The 18,923-nt window shown below is 45.5% G+C and overlaps 1 protein-coding gene across 20 annotated transcripts in view; it reads left to right on the plus strand.

The window, feature by feature from the left end:
• Nucleotides 1–18,923, plus strand: part of nrxn1a (neurexin 1a) — a 92,671-nt gene that overhangs the window by 4,857 nt on the left and 68,891 nt on the right. For 13 of the 20 annotated variants that reach the window (XM_061706721.1, XM_061706730.1, XM_061706729.1 and 10 more), the window contains exons 1-3: nucleotides 6,450–6,803; nucleotides 7,364–8,547; nucleotides 18,009–18,026. In XM_061706721.1, the coding sequence (XP_061562705.1) occupies nucleotides 7,815–8,547; nucleotides 18,009–18,026 (751 nt within the window). In that variant the 5' untranslated portion in view covers nucleotides 6,450–6,803; nucleotides 7,364–7,814. Of the gene's footprint in view, nucleotides 1–6,449; nucleotides 6,804–7,363; nucleotides 8,548–18,008; nucleotides 18,027–18,923 lie in introns of those variants that run through there. The other 7 variants (XM_061706724.1, XM_061706733.1, XM_061706740.1 and 4 more) reach the window with 3 other exon arrangements.

The raw sequence follows: 18,923 nt of genomic DNA on the forward strand, positions 1-18,923 counted from the left end.
TGGCGCTGCCATGGTGACGCTAGCAGCTGATTGAATTATCTTTATCTTAAAGCAGGAACAAAGTGCTTAAGCAATAGAAGGGAGGAGGTAGGCAGAAAGGGGGGGGGGGGGGGGAAAACAAGATTAGCTCATACGTGGCATTCAAAAAGTCTTTTTGAATATGATGCCAGAAAACTTGGCACACCAATCTTTGGCCAGTTTTGGCCATCCCCTGTCCGGAAAGTATTTACATTGAAAAAGTGAAGGCTGAGAATACTTTTGTATTGTCAGCACTTCGCTTTTCCCACGTTATTTATATTTCAGATGTTAATGTAACATGGGTTCATGATGTGTATTTGCTAGATGCATGGGGTTGATACTTTATGATCATCTTAGTTTTATGTGCTTTGCTGCCATCTTGTGGTATCGATACTCAATTACAGTATTTTGTCACTGTCCATATCCCGAGGGTTCACTGTATGTGTGCTGTGTTTTATGTTATTCCAAAATTTATTAAATTCATATTTTTTTCTCAAAATTTGCCACACAACACCCCTTAATGACAGAAATATTTTTGGTTATTTTTTTGAAAAATTTATTATAAATAAAAATAACAAAGAAAGAGGCCCAGACTTGAATCCGAATGAACATTTCTAGAGAGAAAGGAAAAGGGCTGCGCACTGTTTTTATTATTGTTAATAAATGCGCAAAAATAAAAATAAAATGTTTGTCTTTTTCATTGTCGTCATGGGGTGGGGTGTGTAAAATTTTGAGGAACAAAAATAATTTAATCCATTTTGGAATGCAAAATACAGTGAACCCCCACTAATTTGCAGTTCGGCATTTGAACAATTCACGTCTGACTTTTTTAGTGAACCTCTCTAAGGTTATTCGCTGACATGTTTTTAGGCTATTATGCCAGCTAAAACTATTGATGAGCCTCAGGTGGATGTTTTTTATGTAACATGGGTTCATGATTGTGTAGATGCTAGATGCATGGTGTTGATGCTTTATGATCCTCTACGTTTTAAGTGCTTTGCAGCCATCTTGTGCCATCTATACACAATTACAAACCCCTTTTAGGTCAGGGTGGGCGGAGTCAATTATTTCTACTACAGTGCATCCTGAAAGTATTTACTGCACTTCTTTTTTGAATGTGAATACTTTCCCAATGTGGAATATAGGTGTGCCCAACTTGTGAGATCATAATTCTTTTAAAATAAATTTGCAAAGAAATATGTTGTCATTATGTGATGTCGTGTGTCGAATTTTGAGGTAGAAAATGATTTTAATTAATTTTGAATTAAGGGTGTAACCTAACAAAATGGGGAAAACGATAAAGTGATTATATGGAGTGGATCGGAGAACCAGGCGGAGGCGGGTGGAGGAGGGATGTGGATCCCGGAGGAGGCCTCCGTGTCTGGGTTAGAATAACGGCAGCAGCCACGGAGGCTCTTAAACTTTATGGAGGGTAGAAAATGGACAATTAGCATCTCCTATGTCGTCGTCATGGTAACCCTCCCCTCCCTGGCCCATTCTTCCTTATCTGTGGAGCCTGACCACCCCAGCCCCCACTAGCAGGCCATACCTGCACGTACACTTGCTTTGATTCAATACAATCTATACATTCTTTTCCATGTTATCATTTATTTCGATTTTTGTTTTGTTTTGTTTGTTTAATTTCAAGCTCCAACTGGCATGTTTCCTATTTCCGAGAAATCATTAACATCTATCAGCCTCCCGCAGGTTGTCATGCCCTTCTTCGCAGCTGTGGGCAGGGTTAAGGGTAATTTTTGTTTTGTTTTGTTTTTTTGTGCACCTTCAGAGCAGATAATGAACAGCCAGGCCGATAACAAGCAGCACGCCGTCACCTTTGAACTCTCCGATATGTCATAGAAATCCCCCTAGTATAGCAGAAAATGCTTCCCTGCGCCCCCCAATTTCTCTTCCAAAAGCAAGGTAGAAGAAAATCATACCGACAACAAAAATCTTCCATTCGTCTTTATATAACTTTTAGGTAGCTTGCGACGCTGTAATTGCTCTGATTAGTCAGGTCTGGTCTCTTGTTGCTGGGCAGAATACAAAATAAATAAATAAATCAGTCGGAGGACTCCACTGCCCCAAACAGCAGAGGAAGGACAAGGAGAGTCGAGAGGCACATGGTCAAACAAAGAAAATACTCACAGGCTCACGGTACTTTGCCCCTGGACACAGGTCACTGCTCTGTATTGAATATAAAATGTACATTGTGAGGACGAACAACATTTTGAACCATCCATTTTTTTCTGTTCCACCCTAATTATTATTATGATTTTATTTTATTTTTTAGGCAAGTTCAGCTTTGTTAACAGATACACGCACTTACTCAGGCTTTTTTTGGTCTTGTCAGTAACGCTCCATCTGCTGGTCAGCTGATCAATGCGAATACCTGTTGAGACTTCTAATGAAATAGATCTATACCTGGATGGACTGTGTGTGTGTGTGTGTGTGTGTGTGTATGTGCGCATGCAAGTTAGCACACGTGCGCTAACGCTACGAGTTGCAATCCTTTGATGAGGACGCTTCGCCACTATTGTTATAAATGGGCGAGAAATTGCCACGAGGTGACCCCTTCTCACCTCGCACACACACGCGTGCGTGCGCACGCACGCCCACGTGGCTGTTTGCACTATTGGCAAGCGGAATTAGTGAATGTACGAGCTACACAGAAACTCATTATAACGCGATTAGAGGCAAACCCCCCGTTTAATCTCATTTAGGATAAGGTGGCTGGCCGTCAAACACACTCTCACTCACTCAGGCACACACACACTTTTAACAGCAGGTGTGTGCGTGTTAGGCGCCCCTCGTGCCGTGTTTTCATGTCACGCACGCCATGCTGTTTTTTTGTGCTAAAAACTGACAACTGAGTGTTGCTTGCTCACACTCTGGCTCGCATGCACAGGGATGCTGACAGATGAGTTTTTATTTTGGGCCCCCCCATACACACATAATTTATATATATATATATATATATATATATATATATATATATATATATATATATATCTCTACAGATCCTCACACACATATATGTACACAGTGACCTTCTCAATGCTGAGTAGGCGAAGAGTCATGGGTCAGCGGTTGCTGTCAGCCTGTCAAAGAGAATGAGGTGGATGTGAGCAGGAAGGATGGACTAATGGATGGAAGAATTGACGAATGGCTGGATGGATGCGTCCATCACATCGTTCCAAAGGGGTGGTAAATTTCCGGTAAATTTCCAAGCTTGTATCTCAGTTTACCTGGATATCAAATCCATTTTTGAAATTAATTGAATTGCCATTAGGCGGCACGGTGGACGACTGGTTAGAGCGTCAGCCTCACAGTTCTGAGGACCGGGGTTCAATCCCCGGCCCCGCCTGTGTGGAGTCTGCATGTTCTCCCCGTGCCTGCGTGGGTTTTCTCCAGGCACTCCGGTTTCCTCCCGCATCCCAAAAACATGCATGGTAGGTTAATTGACAACTCTAAATTGCCCGTAGGTGTGAATGTGAGTGCGAATGGTTGTTTGTTTGTATGTGCCCTGCGATTGGCTGGCAACCAGTTCAGTGTGTACCCCGCCTCCTGCCCGACGACAGTTGGGATAGGCTCCAGCACGCCCGCGACCCGCGTGAGGAAAAGCGGCTCAGAAAATGGATGGATGGATGAAATGCCATTAATCTGTACTGCCACTGCTTTCCATAGGCCAATGAAAAAACTTTGGCGGAATTCGTAGCGCCTAATCAGGACTGCTTCACCAGCTTTTACTTTTTAAAAAAAACTCTGTGGAACCAAAGTTTTTGGGTCGTACTTTTTGTACAATTCCTGGGGTTTAATTGTAAAAAGTTGTTTCATTGGCGAACTATACAGGCTGATTGTACTGTGCCCCTGGACAAAAGTCACTGCTCTGTATTAAATATAAAATGTACATTGTGTCGAAAGGATGGACAAAATTGTTGATTCTTGCAGTCACTTGTTGCTACGCAGAATTCGTAGGGCCATTGGCTGATTTTAAGGGGGGGGGAAAAAGAAGCATCATCAAACTAGGGGCTTCTCAGTGTTTTAGATATAAAACTGAATTCACGTGCACAATAAAATAGTGTTGGGACAGGTGGAGCACTGCCCCAAATACAGAGCTGCCACTACGTTCTATAGGACATAAAAGGGGGGGTTTTCGTTTCGAATGGAAAACTATAGGGGCTGTGACAGTACCATTTCCGCGGGCTCGTATCACCGCTCTGTATTAAATTGAAAAATGTACATTTTAGGGATGAACGTAACATCTGCTGTACTGGGTGGGGCACTGCCCCTAATGCAGAGTTGATTTGTGCAGCCTTTTTATAAAAAAAAAATATATATATATATATATTTTTTTTTAACGCTGCTCTAGGGCAAACATGTCGTCACATTATTATTTGATAACGCCTTTTGGGCCAAAAGGTCAGCTTGGCCCGGGGATGGCGAGAAGCGCGAGGTAAGCCAAGCAGTTAGTTAGACGAGCGCCGGGTTGGGGTTGCGGTGGTCAGTCCCTCGGGAACGCAAACGGTGCTGATGTTGAGATTGTTACCATGGTAACCCCCCATCCCCGTTTCCCTTTTTCCCCTCACATATCAGATGGCCGCTCCTCGGGCTGGCATTTAATGTCGGCGCGGCGCTCCGTGGTCTTAAATATGCTTAATATCTGCTTGACGGCCGCGCTGTGTGGTCGCACAGGACGCCATTAATCAGCCTTTAATGCCTCGCCGGAGTAAATACATCCACATAAGCACGTATTAGGCCAGAGGGACGCGGAGTTGGCCACTATTATTGGAGAGCATGTGCGCGTCTTTTGATCATCTTCTTTTCACAGGAGACAACACCACCTGCTGCCAGTTTTCTTGGACGTGCTCAATAAAGGTGAGTGCGAAAGCACAGACCGCACGTGGCCCAGCTGACCTTTTCCACCAAAAGTCGTTATTAACTGCATTGCTACCTTGACTTGCAAGCGCCCCAACCTCTGACTTTTTCAAGTTCCGAGCAGTCGCCTGCTCGATTTATTTATTTATTGATGGATTTATTTTGCAAGCCAAATTTTGAGATCCGGTAATCTCCCCTCCATCGCAAGGGGTTATGTTCCAGACAACCCCCGCAATAAGTAAATCAGTGATACAGAAATACCCTATTGAAATAAACCCTAGGTGTGTTTACATGGCATTTATTTAAGATACCTTAAAAACAATACGAACACATTTAAACATATAATACATTAAGAGAGAGCAAGTGCAACGGATAATAACGATATTGTACAGTAAGTATAAATAATAGAAATACAACTGACTTAAAATAAAAGTTCTGCGATTGAGCGTGGGTTTCCTGCGTGCGAGCTTCGAGTACGCTTCCGCTCGAATGGAGCGAAAATAATATGGAGCAATACGAATACGCAGAGTTAGGAGCTGGGTCACGCAACATATTAAGCTTGCAGGTCACTGTACGACCGTGGTAATGCTACTCCATATTTTCCCATGAGCAGTTGAAAACGCTCTGGTGGAAAAGTGTGCACAAATCCGATAGCATTAGGGGCACTGCCCCACCCAATTCCTCTGGCTAAGCATTCCTCTAAAAATGTACGTATTTCTATTTAATACAGAGCCGTGACTTGTGTCCAGGGGCGCGGAACTGTGAGGCCCTCTATTTTGCCATTCAAGAAGCATTTAGCCTGCGTCATCTTGTTGTTTTGTTTCCACGACGTTGATAGCATTTTGGTGGCGCGTGGACACGTCGCCAAACAGAAACAATTCTTAATTATCCATATGTCTCCTTGAAAGGTCTCGTTGACCTGATTTGAACGCTCGTGACCCTTTGCTCAACGTTATTGTGCTGAATTGGCGCAGGCCCCTCCCACGTGGTTTTCTCTACCTCTCTTCTCTGTCTGACGTCCTCTCAAAATGCAAGCTGTTTATCAGTCAGATGCACCGTAAAAAAATAAAATAAAATAAAAACACAACCCTAGCAGTGAGCGATGAAACTTACTTTGCTCGTCTCCCTCCATTATACTGAGAATGTTAAAAGATAAACATTTTAAATCATGAATGATAAACACTGAATGGAAAGGGGCTGAGGCTACCTGAGAACAATAAAAAAAAAAACAATGACAGTTGAATTTATTTGAGTTTGGCAGTAGTAATATTTCCGTTCAAAGCAATATATCGTGCAGAAGATGCAGCTAAGCATTCAAGTCGGATTGCAAAAGAAGACAAGTACTGTATCTCTTTCTATCGTTCTGCATCTGTTTCTCTTTCTCTCTTCTGCATCTGTCTCTCTCGCTCACTCTTTCTCAGTTCTGCTTATGTCTCTCTTTCCCTCTCCATCTGTCCCCCCTTCCGTCCTGCTTCTGTCTTTCTCTCTCTCCCTCTCTTGATTCTCTCTGTTCTTTGTCTGCCTCCTTCCCTCTATCACTCACTCTCTCTCTTTCCCTCCATGTTCTGCGTCTGTCTCTCTTCTCCGTCACGTGACCATCTCTCGTTCTCTCCGTGCGCGCGCGTGCGCGCGTGTCTTTCCTCTCTGCCGGAGCATCATCATCATCATCATCATCCGACTTCACCTTTTACCTCCTCCCGGGAGCGGACCGAGAAGCACCTCGTAGGTGAGGACATCCGCGCGGTCATTTGTGTGTGCGCGCGCGTGCGCGTGTGAGTGTGTGGAGCGGCTCTATTTGCCGCGTTAGCCACCCACCGAGCACCGCCGGGCATCTTAGCCGCGGTGAGGCTCACCTCCGGCGGCGGCGCGCAGGACGAAGAAGGGGGTAGGGACCACAGGACGCTCGCGAGGTAGGTCGAGTCTTTTTTTAAGACTTGTACGTTTTGGTGACTTCTATGCATTTGATATACATTCAATATATCTTTTGTGGGGGGGAAGAGTCATTTATGGAAAGATAGGTGACGAGAGGAGGGAAAATGGAAGCTATGGCCGCAAACCGACAATCGATATTTCAACCGTAGTCGTTCACGCCGTCTATGAGTAACCAATATGTCGTCGCCGTCTCCTGTTTTTTTTTTTTTTTATTTGATGTGTGTGTGTGTGTGTGTGTGTGTGTGCGCGCGCTCGACGAGATGTTAATTCGACGTTTGAGTCATCCGCCGCAGCGCCGCTTTGCTCTTTTGTGATGAAAACCAGAAAAAAAAAAGGCTTCACGGTGCGGCAAGACGTCGTATCGATCCGACAAGCAGGCCAAAAAAAAAAAAAAAAAAAAGCCCTCCAAATTCATTTTTGTCATGAGAACGTCCCGGAGCGCCCTGCGGCCAGGAAAAGACACTTTGAGGCCAATGTGAGTGCAAATGTTTTGTATGCTGTGAAGTAGCTTGATTGTGCCATCTTGCTTTCTCTGTAGGTGGCTGGAGAGTGATGACAAGGCACACCTGATTTCAAGCACCCCGCACATGCGCTTCCGACCTTGCCCCCGCTAAGTAAGGAGGACGAGGAAGAGGAGAATCCCGAAACGACCATGTCATTGCGCTCTATTAGCGGCGTGTGAGCCGCACGCACACATTGACGCTCGGCTCCGCGGAGAGTTTCCCGCAGGGGGGCGAGAGGGCCCGATCGAGGCCGCAAAGATGGAGTTGGCGCTCAGCGCGGGCGACAAACGTGCTAACCTGGCGCAAGACTGAGAGGGGAACGGCAGTCGAAGATGAGAAAAGGCGCTTGCGCGTGAGACCAGAGCACAATCCAGGAAGCGGCGTCTTCGATCGACAAAAGAGCGCAATGAGGCAAGCTGCCCGGCTCTAGCCCCCCCTTCCCCCCACAAGCGTGTGTGTGCGTGTGTGTGAGCAGCAAGCGCGTGTATGAGTGTGATGGCCATGTGCGTCTGGGCGGCGGCCCCTCTGCTCTTCCTGGGCCTGTGCCTGTGCAGCGTGGGGGGCCAGGCCCAAGGCGAGGTCCTGGAGTTCGGCGGCGTGTCCAGCCAGTGGGGGCGCTTCCCCGTGTGGAACGCCTGCTGCGAGAGCGTGCTGAGCTTCAGCCTGCGGACGCGCAGCCAGGAGGGCCTGCTGCTCTACCTGGACGACGAGGGCTTCTGCGACTTCCTGGAGCTCCTGCTGCTGCGCGGACACCTTCGCCTGCGCTTCTCCATCTTCTGCGCAGAGCCCGCCGAGCTGCAGTCGGGCGTGGCGGTGAGCGACGGGCGCTGGCACGCCGTGCGCGTCAAGCGGGACTGGAAGAACACCTCGCTTGAGGTGGACGGGCGGCTGGAGGGCTGGGCGGAGGTGAAGAGCAAGCGGAGAGACATGACTGTGTTCAGCCACACCTACGTGGGCGGGGTGACGGCGGAGCTGCGCGCGTCGCCGCTGCGCCTGACCGCGCCGTCGGTGCGCGACCACCCCGCCTTCCGCGGCTGGATGGGGGCGGTCAGCATCAACGGCTCGCTGGCCACGCTGGACGCCTCCGAGGGCGTGACGGTGACGGCGGCCTGCGGGCCGGACCACCGCTGCCAGAACGGAGGGGTGTGCAGCCTGGTGGACGACCGGGCCGTCTGCGACTGCTCCGACACCGGTTACCAAGGCGACGACTGCAGTGAAGGTAAGGCCCCGAGAACCCCGCTGACCCCTTGACACGCATCTCATCGCACACACGTGCACAATCACACGCATTACCCATACAGTCAAACTTCGGTTCACAATTTTAGGTTGTGACAAAAATCAGTTCACGAATCCAAGTCATTTTTTCCCATTGAAATGAATGGAAACAGTTTCAATCGGTTCCAACCCCAGAGCCAATTTACGTTTACCTAGTTTTTTATGGATTAAGTCAAAAGAAATACATTGAACCCCGCAAATTCGCACTTCAGCATTTGCAAATTCACACATCCGTAGATTGTTTTTTTATTTTATTTTTTGGGGGGGAAGCTTTCCTCCATTATTCACTGACAAACTCTCTTATACACTGTTTTCGTGCTCAGGCCAAAGCCTTGTATAACATAAGTATTGCTCTGGTTCTCTCATGTGGCATCTTGGTGCCAAGGAACTATGTTGAGGTGAGTCGAAAAGCTTTACGTAGCACTGTTGACATCTTGTGGCGTCTATAGGCAATGGCCTGTCAATTACTCGCAGATTTTTGCAATTCGTTATTAAATGTTTGCAATTGCCTGTATTAACAGTTCCAAACGTAAATGCAGTGGTATCGTCTTGAGCGCTCCAGTTTACAAATTTTTCAAGTTACGAGCCGTCACTTGGACCCCGCCATTCGAGTGAAGTAAAAGAAAATGGACCAGTTAAGGTACAATGGTGCACTTGCACGTGGGCAAGGAGAGCCATAAATGCTTACAAACGTACTTTCAGCTGTTTATTGAGCGGGATAAACATTCAAGCACACAAATATAAAATGAGAACACTCACAAGGAGGTGCTGTAGACATCAGACGCTCACACTTAAAGTAAGGTCAACCCAACTCCGACTTCAATAAGCCACACCCCTTAAAGGCACCCATCCCAGACATGAATACGACAGTGTGTACAGTAATTACACTTTATAAAATCAGTTTATTTGTTTAGCATCAATTTTTTTGTGTTTTCTTTTGGTTTGTTGAAAACATGCACCAGAAGTAACACTTTAATAGACACAAATTACTACTTATCTATTAGCTGGGCTTTGGCACCTTCTTCTGGCATTTGGGGGCTTTATAGAAAGATACAAATCCAGCAAATTGAAGCATGGCTCGTGAGTCAAAACAAGATTTATTTGCAAATGTTGTTTGCCAACATGGTCGTTATGGAACCGAGTTTTGACTGTACGAGGGCCCACAACACACACGTGCATCTTTCACCCCGCTGCTTCTTCTCTCGGTGTCTGCGGACCGGCGGCCATCGCAAACCCGACGAGACGTGCATTCTAATGCTGCTGTAAATCGATTTCCTGTTCCCGCGCCGGCCAATTATTTAGTATGCGGACCTTCCCTCAGTGACAGCGAGCCCCGACAACCGCCCCGCCGCGGCGCGTTCGTGCGCCGTCAGGGATCGCCGGGTGTGCCGTGAGAAATGTTCCAATTACAAAGCTTTGTTTGAAAGTAACGTGTATATCAAAATCTATTGAGAAGTTCTTAGGATTTCGTAGAAAAGGGAGCGTACTTTAGTAGCAAACTGGCACATTTCTATTTACTACAAATAATGTATTTTTGTTCCTCTAGCTATGCCATTGGCATATAGTGACAAGCAGAACAATGACATGCTCTTCCACTAGATGGCAGAAGGTCAAGTGAATTATGTGTACCCACCTGTTGTCATTCATACTGCGGAATATGTGTTCAACTAAACAGGCCCACATTTCACAGCCGTCCGTGTTAGTCCATTTGTGAGTAAATTGACATGAGATCATCTTTATTTCAGTGTTCATACTTTTTTTTTTTTTTTTTAACATTTATGCCTTGGCTAAATAAAGGTTGGGAAACATTGCGTTCCCCTCAATGAAGTGCAGCCACGCGGTGGAGGAAGCAGCTCGTCGGCACGTTCCGCAGCTTCCGTGACGGGTCGAGTCCAAAGACGGCGATGACCGTATGGATCGTCCACCGGTGCGCTCACTGGCCAGATTTTAATTGGAACCCGCCTAAGAGGCTGGAAATCAACGGCGGTTCCATGCTTGTCACTTGGATGCCTGCGCTCACGGATTCCCATCGATTCCGCTCGGCCTTTGCCCCGCACGTGGCGGAACGGAAACGTGCGCAATCTTAGGCCCTGCCAATACATTAAACGCTTTGCGGCGTTTTAAGGCGCCTCTGTCCTTGTTTTCGTATTCTCGCACGAGATTAGACTGAGCCGGTTACAAATCATTACATTTGTTTTTAAAAAGAGCAGACTCCCATTAAATGTAGAATAGCGCTTCGGAGAGGCCTAACCATCCTCATTTGGATCTGCGCCAAATTGTATTGAGATTCATCCATTATTCACTCAGAAGTGAAGGAGAATGTTAACTGACTAAAAACAAGCTAAAGAACAGACAATGACAGCAGAGATAAATATTATGTTCTTCGCTGGATGATTATAGCGGGCCCTTGTGTAATACGGTCAAATCAGCCCAAGGCCAAAACAAGTGTCACTAAAAGGAATCTTATTTTACGGCTAGTGCCGCAAATGGCAGAAGGCAACTGAGGCCCGCCAGCGCATTGGATCCTGCTCGCGGTGCCATTCTAAAAGCAAGCCTTCGCATCCACTTTTTCATGGCAAATCTTCCAAATCGTCAAACTTTGCACTCACGTTAGATGCCGTAAGCAAAAAAAGCTTAGCAATTTATCATCGCCCATCTGTCTAGAATAACTCATTTGACTTCGTTGGGAAAATTCAAGAGTAGGAGTTTGTCAAAGTGCAAATTCTGAAACTCAGCGTAACAACCGAGGACTGTACCTTAAAAAAGAAAAACGGTTCGTATTACCATTGCTCATTTGAATTGATGATTTCAAGCGCCATTTAGACAAAAAGTAGAGCCACGTCTACTAGCTGACGACCTATCACGGCAGTGTTCAGTGTTTCATCACTACAGTGAACCTCTGCATACTTAAAATATTATTATTATTTTTTTTTTCATGGCAATTCTAATGGGCGTCAGTTAGCCACGGATTTTCGCTACTCGTGGTCCGGTCCGGTCCCTGCAGTCAGTGGTCCTTTGCACTCAGAATAGTACAGTGGTACTTCAGCTTGACGTCACCAACTTTTCCGAGTTGCGTTGGTATCTTCTTCCTAAATGTAGGACATCCCCACCGTGTCATCCGACTTCACCTTGCAAACAAACTTGCATCCTTAACAATAAGCCCTCTCGATGACGCCATTTTCCGACACCTCGACTGCGCCTCCAGGCATCGAATTCGCTATCGACGCCGACGCGCTCGCCCGAGAATGTCAGCGTGGCCTCGCCGCACGGCCGCCGTTTGTCACTTCGCACCCCCCACCCACCCCACCCCCACCCCCCTCGCGCCTCCGTTTAGACCCACCCACGCTCATCTTAGCTTACACGGAGCCTTTAGCACACACTGGCCAGTGTTACCATGGAGACAGCACTAATAGGGGAAACCTCATGCCGGGAGCGTATCGCCGTCCTTGTGCTTCCTGTGCCCCCACAACCCCCCCCCCCCACCCCAAGCCACCCCTGTACCCCTGCGGCTGCCTGAAGTGTTGACTTTCTGATGGAGAAGAAAAAAAAAATGTGAATCATTCGCGGTTTTTCCTGATCAATTCCTATTTTCAACATTAGATGTTGGTCAATATTGTATGTATTGATACGGCAAACCGTAGGTTCATTATTCTCCTCTGTCTGAGGAAATTGTGAGCTGGTTTCCATAGAAACCGCATAACCAATATTCCATATCAGGGATTCTCAACGTGTGGTACGCTTAAATACAGTTTTGTTGTACATAGCTTTGAAGTTTGATAAACTTGCATTCAACCTTTAAGAATTGTTATGTGCCATGCGTTTTAGTTGAATCATATTTTAGGTAACTTAAATGTTGTTCATGATTGTGGTAAAGCTAAGTATTTTTTTTTTAGGTGTCACTTTGTGTAAAAGTTTCGAGAAGCACTGTTATATAAAATATGCTCAAATATAAAAGCTCAATCTTAATTTTTCTCTTGATCTACAGATTTGGGAACTTTACTTCTTACTTCAAAATACTATAAAATGCTAATAATGATACTACAATTATTTTCGATTTTTTTCAAAAGAAATTTCCTGCATGAATGATTTGTTTTGTCTCATATTTTTTGCAGGGAGGCGTTTATTTATTCAAATGTAGATGAATTGATGCACTGTGAATTTTCTCTCATAAATAAATAATGCTACTCAATGACTCAATAATATTTATTACCAAAATATATGTGTGATGTAAACTTCAGCCTCACAGATGCAACACAGGCAATTGCCGCCTGTTGTTTTTTTTTTTGGTCATGATTTTAGCCCAGATATTGGCCCAATTAGCTATCGCGGCGGTTTCCCAGATCGGGCCCGACATATTTTGTCGGGATCGACAAAACTTCTTGTAGTGTGACACAATCCACGACCAACAATTTGGCCCGACGACATCAAAATGAAAAGTCTCACACAGTTTGATTTTTGGGATATCTTCCATGTTGTGTGACATATCAACGCCAATTCTCCGACAGCGCAACTTGACGTCGACCAATGGGATTGCGTATTGTGACCGGCGCTTCGTCTCCTGTGCTTGCTGTTGTCAACATTTATTCACGCGCACAAACTAATGTTTACTGTAGCTTTAACGCAATATTCGGCAGAACGCCGGCATGTTTATGTACACCCGTTAGTGTTAGCACTAGATTGCTAGGCTGCATGATGTTTTGTTGCCTGCTTGCGAGCCGTATCATATTAAAAGTATGTGAACATACCTCAAGCAATCCTTAAATGGCACATTGTTGTTGTCGCCATGGTAACGAGTGTATCCGGTCACGTTGACCGGCGACACGTTTTCTGGTTCCGCCTCTCCAACAGTCTTTGATTTGACAAGATAAAGCCCAGTGATCGTAAAAGCTGGGATGCGGTGGTATCGAAATACAAGTGGTGTAGTGTTGCCACTGTCTGCCCGAGATACGGCAAGATTTTGTGGCAGACGTCTGACAGTGCAAATGGGAAAGACCCAATTTGTCTTGTAGTCTGATCCAGGCATTAGGCATGCTGTCTTGTAAGAAGGAAAACATTTTTTTTCAACAGAATTCAAATCATATCTTGTGTTATTTTTAGTGGGAAATAAAGTAGGTTATTTGTGTGTCGCTTTATAGATAAAATGATTGATTGACGGTTACTTGGATATCAAATGGTAGCAGATTGATAGTGTGAATGCGGAGTCGGCTGCCGTCTGTGCGCTTACTGGGTGAGCATTGATCAATGGCCCTGCAGAAGCTAGAGAATTACACGCGATCGCTGCAATGTCCACACACAAACGCGCGCGCCGACACACACACATACATACACACACACACACACACACACACACACACAGATGTGCGACTGCGCGGCCCGTGTGTGCAAACAACACACGCAGAAACACATTAGCGCGTTCCGCAAGGCTCTGCCATTAATCACAGCAGCAGCAGCGGCGGCGGCGTGGCTCTTCTGGCTAAACGCAACTACACATACATTTTACACACAGGCGGATGTATAATGTAAGACATACAACGGCCACTTTTAATGGCCTCTTTTATTTGCACACAGATGGATTCACATTTCTATGGCGATTGATGTTGCCGCCGGGAAGCGGTATCCTCGTAGCAGGAGCGCTGTAATAGCGACCGTCTCTTAAAATGGATGCGAAAAAAAATTGCCTTACGTAGGCATTACAATCAGATTCTTCGTTTTCTCTTCTCTTCAGAAGAAGGTTCACGTGGAGCAATTAGAATCCCAAACCGAATGAAAATGCTCCCAAACAATTCCTCAATCTGAATACAGACAACTCCAGATGGAATTTTATTCGGAATCAGAAGTCAATTTTTGTCATGTGAACCGTGAATCGGAATGGCGTCCGGCTGCGCTGTGTCGTGACGTAATTGCGCGGTGACGTCATCGTTTACGCACTTGAAAACATGGCGGCTTCTTACCAGAGCTGGTCCGCGACGGAGATGTTTTTAACGACTTTGTTTTTATCAAGTTGTAGAAAAGTGTAAAAACAATCAAGTACCGCGGCACATGTATTCAGCACATCCGACTAGATCACGGCACATGTAAACAGTTAACCAGAGATCCTCAATGGGAATGATTTCAACCAGAATGACCACAAAAAAAAAAAAAAGTCTGCTTGTAAACCCAGCAATAAAAAACTTGATAAAGCTGCTTGCATTCCCGTTGCAAATTTGAATTATCGTTAATACCGTATTGCGCATCTCTGAGAGAAGTACAGGGGTTCGTCGGTTTATGATGCCGTTTCCTATGCCGATGACATATCAGTATCAGAACTCTGCGTTAACTCACTAAATATTTTTTTATAAGACATGTTTTTTTGGCCATGAAAACAATCGAATGAAAAAGTACCGTGAACCTCCGTACACCTTTCCCCGGTTTACGACAGAATTTCGTTCCTTTGGCGCCGGCATCGTCCGAATTTGGACGCAAATCTGAATGCTATGCAGGAGTAAAGTCATAAGTCGAGTAAATATCAAAATGAAAAATGTGCTCTCAGCTATAAATGTAAAACAATCAAAGGGGAAAACGGTAAGTAGGACAGTAACTTTGGCATGACAGCTTCATTTTGGTAGCTTGCTAGCAGTATCTCGTCTTACAAGACGCTACGCTACAGATGTCAAGATGACACCGGACAGCTCGTTAAAGGAGAAAAGCATGCGTACGGCTCTGGTTAATTACAACAGCTGCATTCAGTGGCAAGGCACCACTGTAGTTATCTTTTGTGGATTCAAAATGTAGCCTTTTGCATTGCTTTTGTTGCATGTATCTATCATTGCTATGTTTGGCTTTCTCTTGGCAGGATTTGGATAATACCCACAACCGTTATCATTAAACGTGAAACATTCAAAGGGTTTACGGTATCATAGTTGGATTCGTTCCATTGTACTGCGGTGAGAGGTGCGCTACGCTACGTCCAATAACAAGCCGCTACAGAGCAGTTCTGTGGAAGACGAGTCTGTGATCCAAGTGCTTTTACACAAGCAACGTGTCCAATTACACATTCTTTTGCCTTTTCTGGAAGAATTCTGTTTACGTTAAACTCCGGTCAGCTTGTCCCAGCTGGCTAGTTCGTCTCAGAAAATCTTGGCCGAGACGTTTGTCTTCCAGCTCAACACAAGCCATCTGTTTTGGAGGAAAGCGAAAGCCCCCGTCAATGTCTTGAAAGGCCTGATACGAAGAAAAGTCACTTGCTTCGTCTGCAAATTCCCAGGGAGATTCGTCACACGGTCCAAACAACATTTTGCGTTCAAAGGTTTCTCACAAAATCAAACAAGGACAACGCAAACCCATGAACGCTAAATGTATATAATATGAGCAATACTACACACTGGACTAGAGCGCTCGTGACTACCGATTTCCGTTCGTACGCCTGCGACGTAAGCAGAATTTCTGAATGTACCGTAGTCTATCACTAACCTACGCTGACTCAGCAGTAAATATTGGTTTGAAAAAAAGCACTTTTGGGCCATGATTATAAAACAAATACAATGTTTGCTTTGTGCTGCGAGCCTAAAACTAGCTTTTTCTGGAAGAATTCTGTTTACGCCAACATCCAGCCAGCTGGCGTAGTTCTTCTCCAAAAATCTTGGCTGAGACCTTTGGAGCAAAGCGAAAGCTCTCGTGATTGTGTTTAAAAGCCTGATACGCGTAAAAGTCATTTTGTTTGTCTACAAGTCACCAGGGAGATGAGTCACCCGGTCCAAACATCCTTTTGTGCTCTTTTCAAAGATTTCTCACAAAATCAAATAAGGACAATGCAATCCCCATAAATGCTCAATTTATATGATAGAACCAACAATACATGGTGCTAACCAGCTCGTTACGCGCATTCTCTCTTTTGTCTCCTGTTTTTTTTTTTGTTTTTTTTCCCCCCCCCTACTGTCAGTTAAGAGGAAATGAACCGACCGAATTACCAGCCTTCGGCCTCCCTCCTCCTACGCTCTCAATTATTTCTTCTGGCGCCTTGTAGTGTGTCTCCAGTCGAGAACTCGTCGGACGCATTTGCATATTGCTGCGCGATAGCGGCGCATCTGGAAAACGTGTTCTGACTGCTCATTAGCTAACTGCCGGACTGTCGCTCTGAACGAAGCGGCGATAAAGTCGTTTGAAAGAATAAAAAACGTGAAATTCAAGTGAACGACTTCGAGGCTACTTGTTTGTGTGTTTAAAAAAAAAAATAACAATAAATTATATACAGTCGATATCTGAATATGTTCTGTCTGCTGGTGTAGGTAGCCATATCCACAAATATTGTCTGTAGTACCGGAGGGGGCAGGCATAAATCTGTCCACGTTCTCTGGAAAAACATCACTAAATTACAGTTGGTAAGTGACTTTCAACCAAAATAAAAAGGAAGAAACGAGGCAGGCCGAGCGGAACGCGAACAACGTCTCGATATTGTCATAGTAGCGTACGTTCTTTACATTCATCTGAGAACTGTTACCTGGCTTCGGTAGGTGCTGCTGTTCTGGTTCGCAATGGAGTGCAACTCAGCAGTTGACTCATGAACTCTCAGCAATTAACTCTCTTAAATTTCGTGTGTCAACGCTCGAGGGCTGAGTGTTTTGCAATATCGACGATGTCACAAAACGTCACGGGTAGCGGAGGCAGACGATTGGCTGAGCCCGCCGACCCCAACCCCCACCCCCCACCCCCCCCGTGGAGTCACGGTGAACGCGGCTCGTTAGGCGTGCCTCGTCCTTTAGGCCCCACGCGCATTTAGCATGCTAATAGCCCCACCTGTTCCTGCCACGCTAATAGCACAAGGGCACGGACAAGGAAGTACACACACACACACACACACACATACTTCTGTGACAAACGCACACACACATTGACACACTCTGTCCTGGTGTTGAACCTTGCATGCCCCTTCCTGCACTGCGACTTCATCCCTCCCTGCTATTTCACGTCATGATTATTACATCATCATTTGTCGGTGTGCGTGCGTGCGTGCGTGCTTGTGTGTGTGTGTGTGTGTGTGTGTGTGTGTGTTGCATGCTACCTATCGGGGTGGGCTCAGGGGAGAGGAAGCGGCCTCAAGGTAAGTTTTGGGGGTAACTGGCTGTCCAACCGTAACCCGCAGGTAGGAACGTGTACAACGGCCCGCTCCACCCAAAAGCGTGTGCGTGCTTGAGTCTGTATGTTTTTTTTTTAAACGCAGTTGTGTGTGTGTGTATGTGTGTGTGTGTGCGCGCGTGCGGAACAACCAAATGGTATCCGGCGTGTGGTGTCTGCATGCGCGTTTCCGCGGTAACCCCGGAGCGGTGTGCATGTACAGTAAGTAGTTACCATGGTAACCCGAGGGCTGGGCATGCATGTTAATGAATGTCTGTCTCTCTCTCCCCTCGCCTGGCCGCGACACCCGCCCAGAGCGCAGCGACACGCCAGGTAGGTCGCCCTGCCGCACCCTCGCCGCCATCCAGATCTTTACCCGCAATGCCGCGTTTTCTCCAGTAGGGGGCCAGTAAAGATGCCATTTAAATTTTGAAGCATTTTTACAAATTAGAGGGATGTGGGAAAAAATGAAGTGAGAAAGGTGTTTGAAAAAGCGGTATTATCGTGGAGACACTATTTGTTACAAATGGATATATACTAACATTGTATATTATAAAAATGCATCCATATGAATTGGTACCTTCTGCGGTTGAGTAAATAAAGGCAAGTAAAATGGAATTTTCGGATAATGCATACAAGGGCCTTACGCCGAAGTGACACCGGTTGCCTTCTGCTTATCATAAAAATGCATTTGTAGAAATAAACGCTGTTCAAGGAAGAGGAAATCAACACAAACAATATTTTAAAAATAAAAGCCATACCCCTAATAGTTACAAAGTACCTTCTATGGTTGAATAACTAAGCTAATAAAATTGAATATCATTATAAAAACGTCTTATAAGTACGGAAATTTAAAATTCGAAAAGCAGAATTAAAAGCCTTACGCCGAATAGCAATAGACTCCTTCTGCTCTCTGCAGTTTTGTAAATAAACACAGATAAAATGTATTTGTATGAACAAGCATCTTCCATCTATTTGACACCCGATGCAGTTGAGTAAATAAACACAAATAATGTGCACCTTACTCCTATTAGATGCAGAGTGCCCTCTGCTCTTGCATAAATAAGCCGTTAAAGTGCATAAAATCACCTTACTCCTGATAGACAATCGGCACTCTGCTATGAAGTAAAAAATACACACACAAAAAGCGTTCAGTTGTATAAAGAGGGGCCTTACTCCAAATATAGATGCCTGGTTGAGGAAGTGAACAAAATGAAAACTCATTTGTAA

This window comes from Phycodurus eques, chromosome 19 (genome assembly GCF_024500275.1).
Source record: "Phycodurus eques isolate BA_2022a chromosome 19, UOR_Pequ_1.1, whole genome shotgun sequence".
Lineage (NCBI taxonomy): Eukaryota > Metazoa > Chordata > Actinopteri > Syngnathiformes > Syngnathidae > Phycodurus > Phycodurus eques.